The 16,366-nt window shown below is 40.5% G+C and overlaps 1 protein-coding gene across 8 annotated transcripts in view; it reads right to left on the reverse strand.

The window, feature by feature from the left end:
- The window catches only part of FN1 (fibronectin 1), a 62,878-nt gene that overhangs the window by 11,307 nt on the left and 35,205 nt on the right, over positions 1-16,366 (reverse strand). For 2 of the 8 annotated variants that reach the window (XM_077272266.1, XM_077272267.1), the window contains exons 23-39: positions 16,198-16,284; positions 14,016-14,207; positions 11,792-12,064; positions 9,446-9,628; positions 8,221-8,310; positions 6,882-7,151; positions 6,680-6,796; positions 6,420-6,584; positions 6,130-6,285; positions 5,532-5,645; positions 4,343-4,612; positions 3,795-3,982; positions 2,429-2,516; positions 2,060-2,236; positions 1,866-1,955; positions 1,063-1,242; positions 766-855 (exon numbers count right to left, since the gene is read on the reverse strand). In XM_077272266.1, the coding sequence (XP_077128381.1) occupies positions 766-855; positions 1,063-1,242; positions 1,866-1,955; positions 2,060-2,236; positions 2,429-2,516; positions 3,795-3,982; positions 4,343-4,612; positions 5,532-5,645; positions 6,130-6,285; positions 6,420-6,584; positions 6,680-6,796; positions 6,882-7,151; positions 8,221-8,310; positions 9,446-9,628; positions 11,792-12,064; positions 14,016-14,207; positions 16,198-16,284 (2,730 nt within the window). The remainder of the gene's footprint in view (positions 1-765; positions 856-1,062; positions 1,243-1,865; positions 1,956-2,059; positions 2,237-2,428; positions 2,517-3,794; positions 3,983-4,342; positions 4,613-5,531; positions 5,646-6,129; positions 6,286-6,419; positions 6,585-6,679; positions 6,797-6,881; positions 7,152-8,220; positions 8,311-9,445; positions 9,629-11,791; positions 12,065-14,015; positions 14,208-16,197; positions 16,285-16,366) is intronic. The other 6 variants (XM_077272270.1, XM_077272268.1, XM_077272273.1 and 3 more) reach the window with 4 other exon arrangements.

Here is a 16,366-nt window from a genome sequence, read left to right on the forward strand (position 1 = left end):
TTATAATTAATTCAGTCACAATCAACACACAGATTATGCCTTAAAGTCTATTAGCGCAACAAGAGCAAAAGCGTGCAAATTGCGATGCGCTGGAAGCGGCTATTATCTGGATTTTTCACAGTATCTTGCTGCATTTTTATGTGTTTGGGCCAATTATCACCCACTCCCACCAAAATGCAGAGACCTGCTAACCTGCCACCTGCCGCCGGGGACCAGCCTATCGGACTAATCTATTAGCGCGGTCTTGGTCCTCGGCGGCTTTTACAGTATGCTTTTCTCCAAAATGCTGCAGCAGAGTAAAACAAAAAAAAAAGTATGCAAGATGCAGGCATGAACACATTTGTCTCGGCATGGTGATGGGGTCCTATAGGAACGTTACAGTAAACATTGGGGGAAAAGCTGTGATCCCATGCTGTAATGTCTGTATACTCTTTTGCTTCCTTCCCTGCCCAGTAGCTGTGGTATCATCAGACCTCGTCACTGTACAGTCAGACACAGCCATTACACAGTACACAGCAGGGGCACATTTATAAGATTATATCAGCATAGGAACACATCTAATTGTGGAAATTATTGCTTAAATGAACTTTTGTTTGTGGGACAACCCCTTGAAATAAATCAGCAGTACTGGCTATTTCCCACCACAGTAAGTGTGTGCCACTTTTGTAGAGGGCTGAGGGTGGTGGGGCCACCATGGTACTTTTGGTGAAGGGGATGACAGAGCTGCATCTACACTACTTTCAGAAGAGGGCGAAGATGAAATACCTGTCTTCTTCCGGCCAATAAGAGGCTCACTCTTCTGGTTATTCCTTACAGCAATGACATAGATGATGTATTCTACATCAGGCTCCAAGTCTGATAAAAGAAGAAGATAAAATAAAAGATACAACATTACAACACGTGTATTCAGTTGAGCCCAGGACCATTTTCCGCCTCATCACTGCATATCCACGTATTGCAAAAGGTAATGAGATAAATATGGGTGCCCAGAAACGGGATGGTACAGCATCGGTTACAAGTTTGAGAACCATGCAGTGAAACACCAAGAACCATGTTACTCACTAGTGATGGTGGCTTCAGTGCTTCCCGCTGGAAGGCGAGGCTGATGTTCTTTAGGCACTCCACCCACTCGCTCATACCTAATGATGTATCCTGTAATACGGGAGCGAGGAGGTTGCCAGGAGAACAACAAGGAGTTGGGTGTGCTGGTCAGAAAGCGCAGATTGGAAGGACTGTCTACAGCTGTAAAATAACAGTTTAAAGTTAAGAAGTTTCTAAAAATGAGAAAAATTAACAATATAAAAATAAAGAAAATGGGAAAGTAATTCACTACTGGAGTTGGCCGGTCTGTGGCTGCTGGACGGAACAGGGAGAACGGGCTCTTACCTGCAGATATCTGTGGTCCTTCTGATTAACCAGCCTGGTACAACATCACATGTGCGTCACATCAGGACTATGATGATGCCCAGGCCAGCAAAGCAAAAGAAGAGACATGGACATCAGCAGGCAAGACGCGGTTCTTCCTCTCTCCGGTGTAGTGTAATAGACCAACTGTTGTTGTGAGAATCGATTTGTACCAACTCTGTGCTCATCATGCAAGACTCTGAAGGTCCGTTTAACAAGCCGATAATCAGGGAAACAAGCTATCTTAGGAAAGCTCACTCACAATTATCACCGTGTCTAAACAGGCCCGCAATCAGCAAAATGAGCCACAGCTGTGCATTTTTAAGCAAGAACATTACATTTTTGCACACAGGACGATCATTTCAACGAGTGTTCTGTGTGCACAGATGTGTTATCGGCCTCACTTAACAGGTCAGCAGTCATTTAACAGCCCCGGTCAGCTACTGTAAGAGGGCCCTTACCTGTTGCTACATCTACACTGACAGGGGAACTGCGGGCATTGTCATTGATGGTGTACAGGTAGATCTTGTAGTCTGTGCCAGGCTGCAGCCCTAAGATATAAGAAGAGCTCATGAGAAGGTGAGGCTCTACAGTGCATTAGGCCAAACATGCTCTACACAAAGCAGACAAGATCCCATCAGCAATGTAACATTACCTGTGACCGTGTAGGTTCTAACGTCAGGTTTGATCACCCTCTGAATAGGAGTCTGACCCCCAGCAGGTACTGCCTCAATCAGGAAGCCAGTGATGGTTTCGGTCTTTGTGCGCCAAGTAAGGGTGACTGTGGTTTCTGTCACATCGGTAACACGAGGACGACGAGGTGGACTGATATCTAAGAACAGATACGGCAACTAATTAAATCAGTCATGGAACAAAAGTTGTAAAAGTGATAGGAAATTTTTCCCACCAAGGCTTAAGAAGTCTAAAATAGATAGTGAGGGTTCTGTCCTCTGTTTTGGAGAATTTGAAAGGGGAAGGGGGGGGGGGGGGGGACGACTATTGGTGAAAGCACCTTGATTCTTACTTTCAAGGGTAGAGATTGTGCCTTGCAGTGGGAGACTTGTTAGTCCATTCTTAACAGCATATACATGCACTTCATACTTGGTAGCAACCTGTTAATAAAATAGCAAAACAAAAAAAAAGTCACTACAATATCGAAGTTTATATACATCTAATATTTTTCTATGGAAATATGAATACATTTGAACAAGGGACAATGAAGAATTATATCATGAACACTAGCGCCAATATATTTGCAGCCATAAATAAGCTGGAATCAATTTGCCTTTCATACTGTAAAGTGGCAAGAATCTTGTTAGGTTCTGCGGAAGTTTGGTAGGGAACTGGATATGCTGAGTATAAAGTAAAAAACACCAATAGGTAGAAAATAGATTTGTGGTCACAGAAAAGAGAATGAATGCAAATCCCTCCAATTAGAAAATGTAGTATAGTTTCTGATTCGCTATTTCGCTTTCCTCATGTGCAGGCATTGCAGGACCTTAGGTATCCATGGTTACAGTAAGTCTACTGCTAACGTGACAGCCAGGTGTCATAACCATGTACTGTATACCTAAAGTCCTGCATCTGAAGACAGACATGGCGAATCAGAAAAACTAGATTACATTTTTACTTGGAGGCATTTGCGAATATTATTATTACACCAACTGCATATTGGGAAAGGATCTTGGTGATGGGAATACCCCAATAAAGCCCTTTTACAGGGTCCGATGATGGGGAATGAGTATTCTTATTATTGCTTGTTCCCGATCACTGGGATGGGTAAACGTGCTGCCAATCAACTAGGATTGGATTGTTCAAGTAAGCCATTAAGTCATCGTTATTTGATAGGGTGTGCTGCCGAGAACATGCATGCTGTATACAGGCAGGACGATGCTTTGTGTTAGCCATTCTGAATAGGGATTAAACAAGCATCAATCAACTTGTATATAGTGTTACTCGGCTTTTAGACTTTTCCAAGGTCCTAATTTAATGAAGGTCAATAGCTGCATAGAGTCTATGTCAGGGCTCGCTCAGACAGGCGTATAACTCAGATGAGTGTTATCTGATGTTTCATATGATAGCACTCACGCCAATGTTATACTATGGAGTAGTGAAGACTAGCATTTAATTAGCTCATGCCAAGTTGGTATGAGAAAAAAAAAAAAAAAACAATTTGCAGAGTGTCACTAGCATATCGCATTTTAGTGTGACTCCAGCCTCATCGGTATGCTCGCTCAAGTTCTCGCAGGGTACACCTTATTTTGCCTCCACTCTACGGTACCTGGCCTCCTATAATATTGGCCCTGGTGTGCAAGTGTCAGATAAAGAAGTAAAATCGAATTTATATACAGCTAATGAGTGCAATTTCCTTGCAACCAGCGGAAACTCACCATGAGGCCAGTAATGGAGGTGACCGTTGTACTAGCAGGTAGATCAATCTCTTTCATGGGCCCAGTTTTGTCCTTCGGATTCACCTGCACACGGTACCCGGTCAGCTGGACACTAGGTGCATGCCAGCTTAATGTAAGGCCAGTTGGGGTCACTTGAGAGAACTGCAGATTTGTTGGAGCAGGTATTGCTGCAAAACAAATAACAAATTATTAATATAGGTCTTTTAAAAAAGAAAAAAAAAAACCCAAAAACATAAAAAAAGACCATGCATAAAACAGCATGCAGTGCAACGTCAAGAAGTAACAATTAAATTTACATTTTCGCTACCACCTCAGACAGACACTTAGAGGCTCACCATCATGGCTGCACTAAATGTCAGATTATCTGTGAACATACAAGACAAACTCTTGCAAACAAAGTGACTATGAAAAAGATACGGACGGTGGGGAGACACAAACAGGTATCTTCAAGTGAATGGCAATGCAGAGGACTGAAGAAGGCCAACATGAGAGGTGGACACAAGGTTCATGCCATGCGTCCCGGATACCTGTACTATGGACTCCAATCAGGGGCTTGCTTTCCATGTCATCGTGCAATGCCACGATGCTCACAGTGTACTCTGTGCCCGGCCTGAGACTGTGCAGCTCTGCAGTGTCATCGTCAGACTCCGGCGCAGGAAACAACTCTCTGACTCCATCCTCAGGGCTGGCGTAGGTCACTCGATAACCAGTAACCTGCCCTTCTGGCACCTCCCAATTCAGTCTGAGTGAATCCACTCCCACTTCTGGGAATACCAGTCCCTTGGGTCGGTCAACGTCTGTCAGGCAAATTAATCATACAAGCAGTTAGCAGCAAAAAAAAAAATAAGCAGCAGAAGAAAAGCATCAGGAGAGGAAGCCGATTCAAGCACAGGCGGCATGTGCCATGCTCCACCATCCGGCACTGAGCAGGTCACCCCCTTCCATAATCAGCGATTTTGCTACATGTAAAAGCAATTAACAATCCAAAATATGTGGAAAAGCCCAATCATAGGGTGAGACCTGCAATAACAGGGGTCAACTGCTGCTAAATAGCACTACCCTTTTCTGCTGGCAAAATATTATTCAGCCGTCTCACTGAGGCCTCCTTCACACGTCCATGGTATATTGTTTATACCAATGGCTGATCGCTGGGGGTGCCAGGTGTCGGACGCCCACTATCAAACTAGAGGAGACCCCATTTAAATACACTAGTTTCTTTTAAATAATTAAAAGTGCAGATGGAGATTAGAACCATCGGATATAAAATTGCTAAAAAAAAATAAATAAATTATTGAGCTTAAATTTTGCAAATCAGCTGGCAGCAAGAATGAAGCAATTATTTTCTAAATGATACGGTAATTAAAGAGTTAAAAGCACTTTATGCATTTGCATACTGCAACTAATGATTTGCACTATTGCATTACTACTAAAAGCAATTAGTAAAAAGCAATGTCCAGTAGGCTACGAATTTACTGGTGTGTCTGCCGACCATGTCACTTCAAAATGGTTGACTGATTTTTGTCCACCAGTCCTGTCTAGAGAAGGTCATAAATCAAGTTGTTGTTTTTTTTTTTTTATGATCTGGGCATAAAGTAGAATCCTTAGGCAGCGAAGGGTAAAAAAGAGGAAAAGCACCAATAATCATAAAACAATCACAACTGGTTGTCAAATATCCAAGAATTAAAAAAAAAAAAAATACAGAAAGTGGATACGCACTGGTAACGGCAGTTTCCACAAGGGGCTCGCTCTCTCCATTTATACCCTGGGCGTACACGCTGACCACATACTCAACAGTTGGTTGAAGCCCCACAATGGTCATTTCAGTTTGATCTGTAAAAAAGTGTAGGGTTGGTATTTAAAATACAGAAAAATAAATTTTGAAAAGTTCGGAGGAGACATTTCATTAAAACTTCATTTTCCGAAGAACACCACTTTTAGCACTTATTTGAATGTAAAAAGTCACCATTAACTAACGAAGCATGAAAATAAAATAACACAGCAATATTACATTGTACCCCTTGACGTGGCAGTTGGGCTCGCATATATTGGCCAATCTATGCCTCTTTTCTGTATTTTCATAGCAATATTGCAGATGAATATTTCATGTATTAATTACATCGTACATTTTTACCCCATTTTCTATAGCAGTTCCAATGTTCTAGAGTAATCATATTTGGTATATCATGGTGCAACCTTTATCGTTTTTCAGGTTATATGCTTCTTTTGGTTGGCACCCATTTACACTAGCTTGGATCACACACACACATATCTATATATAAAACACACACATTTTTTTGCAGCACCAAAATCTTACCTGAAGGTACAATTTGTGAAACGGTCTCACCCTGACCACTTTTGGGTACACTGGTGACTCTATACCCAGTGACAGGGCCTGGAGGTGGAGTCCATCTTACATGAATGCTTTCATCCTGGACCTCAGTGACTTTCATCTCTTTGGGTTGTTCCACGCCTGTTTTTTTTTTTGAAAGAAAAAAAGAAATTACATTTAAAACCCTTTATGACTTTTTGGAGCTCCTTTGCACACTCACAAAAAGAGCTTTTCATACAGTAGATCAAGTAGCATATTTGGTACATCAAAACTACCTGTGGCGTATATAATAGTGACGGGTTTGCTGGTGGCAGGACTGTCTCCTCGGCCAGTGACCGCGTATACAGTAATCGTGTAGCTCACGCCTGGTTTCAGGTTATGTACAGTTGCAGAATTGGAAATTCCAGACACAGTGAATTCCTGAACTGGACTCTGACCTCCTGTTATGAGCAAAAAGAAAACATTTTAGAAAAAACAAAAATTGATATTTGGGTGTGTCGCGCATCACAAGACTTTACACTCAATAGTATCTTACCGTCCTCAGAGGCAGTAATTCTATAGTAACGCACATTGACTGCAGGTGCATCCCAGGTAACAGTGATGGAATTAGGGGATGAAGATGTTGCCTGTAGATCAGTTGGGATGTCAGACACTAAAAAACAAAATTATACACTTCGTGAAGGATAAAAAAAAAATACTTACTATAACAGCAATATTCTAAAAATTCAAACACGTACCAGTAGCTTGTTGCCCTACAAGAGGTGTACTCTCCTGAGAACCACTGACAGCAATGATGCTCACGACATACTCAGAGCCAGGGATGAGGTTAGTAAGGGTGATCGAGTTGCGAGAAGGTGGGATTCTTTCCACTCTTGGATGACCACTTACACTCTCCAACTGGTATAGGACTTTATATCCAGTAATGGCAGCACGAGGAGCAATCCAGTGTACAGTAAAGGAGTTGGTAGTGATTTCAGAAAAGTCAATTCCAGTTGGGGAGTCCAAAGCTACACAAAGAGCACAAAAATAAGAATTTATAAGTTAAGAAACATTTATTTCCCCCAAAAAACTATCAATGATATCTTTAGGTTAATGAATTACATGCCATTCCTCATGGTGCGTAACTAATCCATGCAACTCTTACACATTAATTCATGCAATTCATTTCCGACATAGAAATTCCCCACCAAAAGTACTAGTGAAACTTTAAGGCCATCTTCACATGGCACAGATTTATCATAGGTACAACCACTCTGGATTTTTCAGAGGCATAAGAAAGACGGACATTGATTTTCTCCATGAACTGGCCAGCAGATCTGCACACAGGTTAGCCACAACGCAACTCAATAAAGCTAATTCATGACTTAAGGATGTAAAATCCACAACAATAATGAACATGCTGTGGATTTATAGTCTGAAGCACTTACTACTACATTAGGATCTTTACAGGAGCATGTAAATGGGTACAATAAATTAGCATTGCTGGAATAAATGCCTAAATCCAGACAAAACCCTACACGTAAACATGGCCTATCCAAAAGGGTCACTTCCGGATCTAAACTCAACAGAAAAGCAGTTGTAGAATACCTTTTATTCTATGCTTTACCTGACACATATTGGCCTCGATTCATCAAGACTTGCGATTCTCATGGTTTTGATGAGGGGGCTGGGACTAACTAGCGTGGAAACGACAAAAGCTGCAATATTTTGGCATAACTCCAAGTTGCATCAAAATTTGGCAACTTTACAGCAGAAATTGCTTTGATGAAAAGGGACCATAGTATTTGTTGTGATACCAGCTTTGCTTCCAAGGTCCAGGATGGAAACGGTCATGTTTTGATGTGAAAATACTAGAGCCTAGAGAAGCTTCACTTGGCAAATTCAACATTTAGGAAACTGGGTGGCAGTTTCTGTGATCGCTAAAAGAACAGCTCAATGGCCAATTTATAGTTTGATTTTTTTTTTATATGAATGCTTTGCAATATTGGGTACACATTGTGTTAAACTTATCAAGGCGCTTCCAAAACAAAATTAACGTTACTAAAACTATATAAATCCATCCTGCAAAATCCTTACTTGTTCTGTGCACTCCAGACAGCTCCGTGCTCTCTCTTTCTTCATAAACAGAGTGAACATTGACCTGATACTCAGTAAATGGCAACAGATCTTCAAAAGACAAAAAAAAAAGTTAAGAAAAGAAGCATATATTTCCTTCTAAACATGTAACCATACGATATCCGCAGTGGATATACAGGAGCGCAGTGTTAAAAACATCCCTTGGGAACATGGTCTTAAAGAAAAGAAAGACAGTAAATCGGTCCTTACAGTACTGGCATCAGTAGTAGCTCTGACAAATAAGCGTAAAACCGTAGCAGATTAAAGTGTGAAAATATTCATTCTGGACAATTCGATACAAAATCTCTGCACTATAAATAGAAGACATGGGAAAGCCATAGTTAGTAGTAGTGATTAGCGAACGTGCTCGGATAAGGTCTTACCTGAGCATGCTCATGTGCTGAGAGTGTCTTCGACGTAAACGAAAAATATGCTCGAGTTCCCGCAGTTGTTAGACAGCCGCTAACACAGGCAATCCCTGCATGTGTTGCGGCTGTCGAACATCTGCGAGACATGTAGCCATGGGGACTTCAACATTTTTATTTTTTTTATTTTTTTTTTTTTTTGAGTACCCCAAAGACACAGTTATCACCCAGTATCCAGTTCAAATTACTAATACTGACCTACAAAGCCATCCATAACCTGTATCCTCCATATATCTCTGAGCTAAACTCCCATATCTTCCCTCACGTAATCTCCGGTCCTCCCAAGACCTCCTTCTCTCCTCAACACTTATTCGCTCCTCACCCAACCGCCTTGAAGACTTCACCCGAATATCCCCCATCCTCTGGAATTCTGTGCCCCAACACGTTCGACTATCAACCACATTCGGATCTTTCAGACGGAACCTGAAAACCCATCTCTTCAGGAAAGCCTACAGCCTGCATTCACCCTGCTGCCTCACCACTACCGGAGCTGCTGCAACCCTCAACCTATTGTCTTTCCCCACCATCCTGTAGAATGTGAGCCTGCAAGGGCAGGGTCCTTGCCCCTCTGTATCAGTCTGTCATTATTAGTTTGCTTAGTAAGTAATTTGTATGTAACCCCTTCTCATGTACAGCACCATGGAATCAATGGTGCTGTATAAATAATAATAATCACACCTCATCCGAGCGCATTCACTCATCACTAGTTAGTAGTCTTGTCAAATTTCACAACCCATCCCAACCCTCAGGTGCAATCTTACTTGTTAGGACAACCATGTTGTCAGATGGAGAAATGGTCAATTCAGTGATATCATCTGGTTTCTTCACTGGAAAGAAGCGCACAATAAAACTGGAAAGCGCAATGGATGTTGGGGGCGCCCAAGTGACGCGCATTGTGTCAGAGCCAGTGTTGGTGAAGCGCAAGTGCGTTGGGGGTGGCACAGCTAAAAGTGTGCAACAACGAAAAAGAAAGTTACAAATTCATTCCAATGACCATGCACCTCAATATATTATTACCATCACTTATATTGCTAACATATAAAAGTAATGCTAAGAGTATTACCTACATATTATTTTAAAAGTGTAACCGTCGCTGGCTTTATTTATATTGAGTGAGGTGTAAAAGTGCTATCCACCTATATACTGTATATATATCATAAAAAAGTTTGGGGGTAGATTGAGAAGGTTGGACATTTTTGGATTCTACAGTCACTACTGTAACTGTAATGACTAATGGTGCAAACATTTTAGTATGGAAAAGGAAAAAAATAAAAAGATTGTTGCTTAATCAGTTTATTGACGTCAATGTCAAACCGATACTGTATATGGTTTACGTAAAAAAAAAAAAAAAGATAAAAAAAAAAAAGATTACGGTAAGTCCATGCTTTAGTCATATTTCCCAAGTTACAGTAATGTGCAAAAGTTTTAGGCAGGTGGTTTAAAAAAAAATGTCAAAGTAAGATGCTTTCAAAAACTGAAGTGTTATTTTTATCAATTAACTAAATGCAAATTGAATGAAATAATTTTTAAATCAAATCAATACTTTATATATTTACCCTCAAAACAGTAATTCTTCCTTTGCTCATTTTGTTTTTCATCTTAGGTGTAGAAAAAAAAAATGATGCAAATACCCTGCAGTAAATAAAAAGCAATAGTGCAGGATACTTAGTTAATATAATTTTGATTAAAAAAAAAACATAAAAGCTATCCCACTACTTCATGGTGATCCTATTCGGGTCACTCCTAACCGTTAGTATTAAAATCTTACCTTATGTCAAATTACTTAAAAGTAAATAAGGGTGTCCATTAGTTGGGCCTTATTCATATTTACGTCACTAAGATTTTAATACTAGAGGTTAGGACCATTCCAAATAGGGTCACCTTGACGTGGCGGGATGGCTTTTAAAGTTTTTTTTTGTAATGAAAACGTTAAGTACTCTATGTTATTTTCATGAAGTATTGCTATTTATTTACTGAAGGATGTTTGCAGTAAATTAACTTTTTTCTTGTACTAGGTCTTGCCCATTTTGGTCTATAGGTATGCCACCATATACACCTGAATACAATTTTTTTTTACAAATTAGGCATATACATTCAGCTGAATGCACTGTATAAATTTGAGCTAGCACTCGTAAAAAAATTATGTTTATTGTTCAGATTAAAAACATGAGTGGCAAAGAGCAGCAACAAACATAATTAAAAATATTTAACAAGGAAAGCAATGGTCAGAAACTACTGTATTTGCCTGGATGCCCAGTTAGACGTGCATCCATTCTCTACCATTTTTATACATGTTTAATTATTTTTGTTGCTGCTCTTTGCCACTCATGTTTTTAAATCACGAGTGATGGCTTCTACGTGGATCTAACCATATTAATATAGAGGGCTTTTTGCAGTGCACCAGAAAGGTGAGCAGATTTCCCCTTTTTTGGCATTATTTAATACGTGATGTTGTAAATGTAAGGGCTTCTCGGTATCCAGGGCTTAACTATGCGGACTTGTGGGTCACATGCCAGGTTAGTTTGATACAGGGTTGGAGCAGTGACCTCAAGTTTTACCTTCCATCAAATAAAAACCTAGCTATGCCCCTTACGTGTATCAATTACAATGACTAGATTAGCAGGCCTCTAACTTGTAAAATGGTCTGTGCTATACTAGTGGCATAAGACTCTTTTCTTATGGCATATACTACACTGCAAAGATGGAATCTAAATTGAAAACCAAAGTGGTGTATATACTAAATTATTCCAGACAACTGGATAAAATCCCAAGCTGCAGCCAGAACTATCAAAGTTTCATGCACTGCCGACAGTGGACAAAGCTCTAGGTGGATCACCAGTATGGATAGGCAAGAACGAAGCTAAGGCAATACTAAATCATGACAATCTTTGGTTAAGCCACATGGGTGTCGTTAGCAACTTAGTGCTGATTGAATTACATTAATATTTGTTAGGCTAAGACCACACATTATTAAGTGGTGAAGTAATTCTATAATTTTAGCTAAACCCGATGACATCGAACTAGGCAAGAAACCCATTCCTGCGCCTGTCCTGCTGGTGAGCACTTAGAGCCATGCCTTCGCAAATTTGCAAGGAGTGTACAATCACCGGTTTGTTGCACGATTGTGGTCGGGGCACTCTCTCCGCCGTTAATGAGCGTTATCACGCTGATCTCATAGTCAATGCCGGGCTCCAATCCTGAGACCTTGTAATACCCCTCTGAGGGGTGCACAAATTCTTCGTAGATGGGGACAGACTCTCCAGCAGCAACCACCGTGACTCGGTAGCCAATAATGGTGGGGGACTTAATGGGAGTCCATCTCAGGTCAATGCTCGTGTCAGTTACGTCGACAAACTTTAGATCAGTGAGCTGGGGAATTTCTGGCAGGGCGATGCATGTCAAAAAAAGCAAAAATTGGTGGATGCAAGAAAGGAAGCAAAGCAAGTCAGTCAAGGATTGCACACAATTACAGGTAATTACTAGAAAAGCAATTGATACTCAAAGTGTGTCGGATTCAAATTAAAAAACGGAATGGAATTGATGCTTAAGATTTGCAAAGCTTGATCAGGTAGTACCCACAGCCCAATATACACATGTAAGGACCATGTGCAACCAATATACTTTGTAAGCAATTGGTTTGGCAGAATACATTTTAAGCAAGTAGCAGGTTTCAATTAATGCACTGCATTTGCAACTGGATTCAGATTGGTAATAGAAGGTCTATATAATGATGCGGTTTTTACATTTATGACTAAAGAGCAGTATCTAAATTACATCAATCATCTATAAATGGAGCAACGGTGTCCACTTAATCAGTTGCCTCCACTGACAAATAGTATGATGGCTAGAAAACACCTTTATGTTGTATTGCTCACCCAACTAAAATATATAGATATAAATTATACATGTGCTGCAAAAGTGTATTTTCATTTTAGTCTTATCGCTTCCTACCTACTACTAGACATTACAGAATGCTGGACTTTATTCCTTAAAGGCTTCAAGGGAGAGACCCCATGGTGAGGCTGAACACGCACGGTTAAACCATTTCCACATGTGAAGGCAAATAGACCAAGACTTTGCCGGTAAACTGACTACTGACCACCATTATTTGCAGCGCATGTTCTGCTGCACCATTGGGTGTCCCCCATACAAGTGAATGCTGGAATTTTAAAGAGGTCGCGCACATTTGCAACTACTAAGATAGTACTGTGGAATATCAAAGTCTCCAGACACACATTGGCATGTTTTGGCTTGGAGCAATGCAGTCAATCCTATAGCAATGGTAAAGCTGCAATGGCAAATATTAGTAAAGGTAGAAACTAATGCTTAAAGGACAAGTCCACCTAAAATCAACTAGTTCCACTTCTGAGATGTCAGGCATTACAATTTGGGCACAGTCAGAGGGTCGTATAAAGCAGACAGAGATCAGAATGCATTACATGGACTGGCTGCAGGTTCTCCTGACCCAAGCGCGACAGCCAGTTGTATTGCTATGCAGTGGTAACGTTTGGGTTGTGAGAGAGCAGCAGGCCATTCTGAAAGTGTGGGTCGAGAGAGCCGCCAGCCAGTCTGTACACGGTGTTCCGATCTCGGTCCTTTTTAGAAGGCCGCCTCACTGCTCCCTTAAAAGTGTAGACTTTAGCTCCAAACTAGGTTTGTCCACATATGGGGTGTGGTTGTGGGGGTGGCAATTCTGGTGTTCTGCACGGTTTCCAGGCTTAATACTTTTTCCATTCAGTTTTAAAAAGGTGGAGTCAGCCCTTGAAACATAGAAGACATATATACAAAGTATAACAAACATTTAGATAGACAATACAGTATATAAATTGTGAAAGGTAAAAATGACAAGAAAAGTGCATCTAGCATAGCCAGCCCTATAAAGACAAGGCCACAGAAATGCAAATATAAACAGGAGCGAATTAGAATTTCTGGAAACTAGGAGTATGTTCAAGAACACAATCACTTGTTGTCAAGAAGTTGGATTTTTATAACTTAACACTTCTCAAAGTGACACCATCACTTTCAATTATCCATGCAAACCAATTTCTACAAAAAAATGTGGTAAAGGAGATATTGTATTTGTCAGCAACTTGCATATCAATTGCTCATTAAGATGCTACGACCATGAAGACTTCGACCATCAGGTCTGTATATTACATGTGCTCATGGCCGACTGTTCAAAACCATTTGATAAAATGATTTTATAGCAGTGTGCTGAAAGCAGTGAGGTAGATGCAAGAAATGGTTTGTTAAGAGCCAAATTCATCAATCCCATTAGCCAATACCTCAAACCATAAAGAAACAAAAAGGCACAAAATATTTCAGCGTTACCTTGAGTAACAATTTTGGAAAGAGGAGAACTCTCTTCATCTCCCTTTACTGCATAGACACTGATATTATACTCCACACCAGGACTAAGGCTCTCAAAGGTGAAAGAGGTCTGCCTTGCATCAACATCCTCCTCAGTGGGGTATCCTTGCTGCCTATCTGTGGGAGAGGAGCTTATTCTGTACCCTGTGATGCCTAAGGAGAAAACAATAACACATTATTTTAGTTGCCTTATTTTCCTTAGAAGCCGCCTTTAGAGAGATCACCTAAAGCAGAAACACGAAATATCCCTCATTTACAAAATAAGCACTGACAGCATATCCACAAGAACCTCACCTAGTTGGAAGTCAAGGGTTCTCAGACCTTTATTAGACAAAGAAAGGACCTTTCACCAATTTTTTTCATGTTGAAATGGACACAATGATATAGAAGCTGCCAACTAGAATAAACTTTTTTTTTTTTTTTTTTTTTTTTTAAACTATCGTCTCTCAGTTGCAGATATTAGCAATCAAAGTATGGGGCACCTAGAGTTAACATCCACTTAATTTTTTTTAAAAAAAAAGTTGTCCGACAGGACAGTTTTCACTGGTGGCGTGTACTTATTCTGCCTGTATGATGTTGACCAATCATAAGCGAGCAGCAATAAAGAAAAGGATAGAAGAATACGCCCCACCATAGCTTCGAGCAGCCTGCCTGTTCTGGCATACTCCTGTGTGAGATGTAGTGATGCCCTGCTCTCACCTCACTGCAGAGCAATTACAAGTTAAGCACAACAGACAGTTGTGACACTTGTTGTTGACACTATCGCTGGGCAACATGGAATTTCAGCTCCCTCCAAAGATTTTCTATTGGGTTCAGGTCTGAAGACTGGCATGGACACTCCAAAACCTTGAAATGCTTCTTACGGAGCCACTCCTTAGTTGCCCTGGCTGTGTGTTTCAGATCATTGTCATGATGGAAGACCCAGCCATGACCCATCTTCAATGCCATTAACTGACAGAAGGAGGTTGTTGGGCAAAATCTCTTTGATACATGACCCCATCCATCCTCCCTTCAATACTGTGCAGTCGTCTTGTCTCTTTGCAGTAAAGCACACCCAAAGTATGATGTTTCCCCCACCATGCTTCACGTTTGGGACAGTGTTCTTGGGTATGTACTCATCCTTCTTCCTCCAAACACTCATCTTGTGTTTCTTCCATTTTCTAATAATGGCACCAACAGTTGTTGCCCTTCACCAAGCTGCTTGCCTATTGTCCCGTTTCTGAGCCTTGTGCAGGTCTACAATTTTATCCCTGGTGTCTTTAGACAGCTATTTGGTCTTGGCCATGATGGAGAAGTTGGAGTGTGATCAAGTGTGGACAAGTGTCTTTGATACAGATAATGAGTTCAAACAGGTGCAATTAATACAGGTAATGAGTGCAGAGTAAAAAGGGTTCTAAAGAAAAACTAACAGGTCTGTGAGCCAGAATTCTTGCTGGTTGGTAGGTGATTAAATAATTATTTCATGCAATAAAATGCAATCTAAATTATGTAAAAATCAAAAATTTCTGATTTTGATTTTTAGATTCTGACTCCGTTGATGTGTACCCACGATAAAAATTACAGACCTCTCTATTCTTTGTAGGTGGGAAAATGTTAAAAAATCGTGAGTGTATTAAATACTGATTTTCCCACGCTAAAATAGAGATATACATTTAGCTACGTAGCTTCTCACATAATCATTTAACTTGCAGAGCAATTAAAAAAAAACAAACAAAAACACTGCTCTGTCCAATGCGTTGTCCAATTTGTGGAGCAACTTGACAATTCTAATGATGGTGGGTCCTCATTTTAAACAAACAGGGTACAGATGTCAGGCATGTTACATCCTTGTATTGTATGGTGCAAACACGAACAGGTGAATTCGGCCTTAAGGATGCAAGCAGTGTTCAACCGTGCCATTTTTCCATTCAAAAGCCTAAGGGTGCTACACAAAGACAACTTTTTCTAGAGCTCCAATACGGGTTATTAGAGAGAAGCACACAAGACCGCAAGTGGTCACTGAGTTACCAACAGGGGTTATGGGATCCAACTTCTTTCAATATACAGGACCACCATCTGGTATTTACAGAATAAACTCTGGATATTCTATAAATTAGACCACTTTAAAGTAGATGATTCATGACAGAAGTAGCCAAGCCATTACCTGGAGATGTACTTCTGTCCCAGTAGACTGTCAAAGTAACAGAATCTGGACTTGGCTGGATACGCAGGTTTGTTGGAGGGGAGAGGGCTGTTATAAATGAAAGGAACAAAATTACAATTACACTGCAAAAAACAAGGCTAAAACAAATATATAAAGAAATCACTTATCC

The sequence above is a fragment of the Ranitomeya variabilis genome, chromosome 7 (assembly GCF_051348905.1).
Source record: "Ranitomeya variabilis isolate aRanVar5 chromosome 7, aRanVar5.hap1, whole genome shotgun sequence".
Classification (NCBI taxonomy): domain Eukaryota; kingdom Metazoa; phylum Chordata; class Amphibia; order Anura; family Dendrobatidae; genus Ranitomeya; species Ranitomeya variabilis.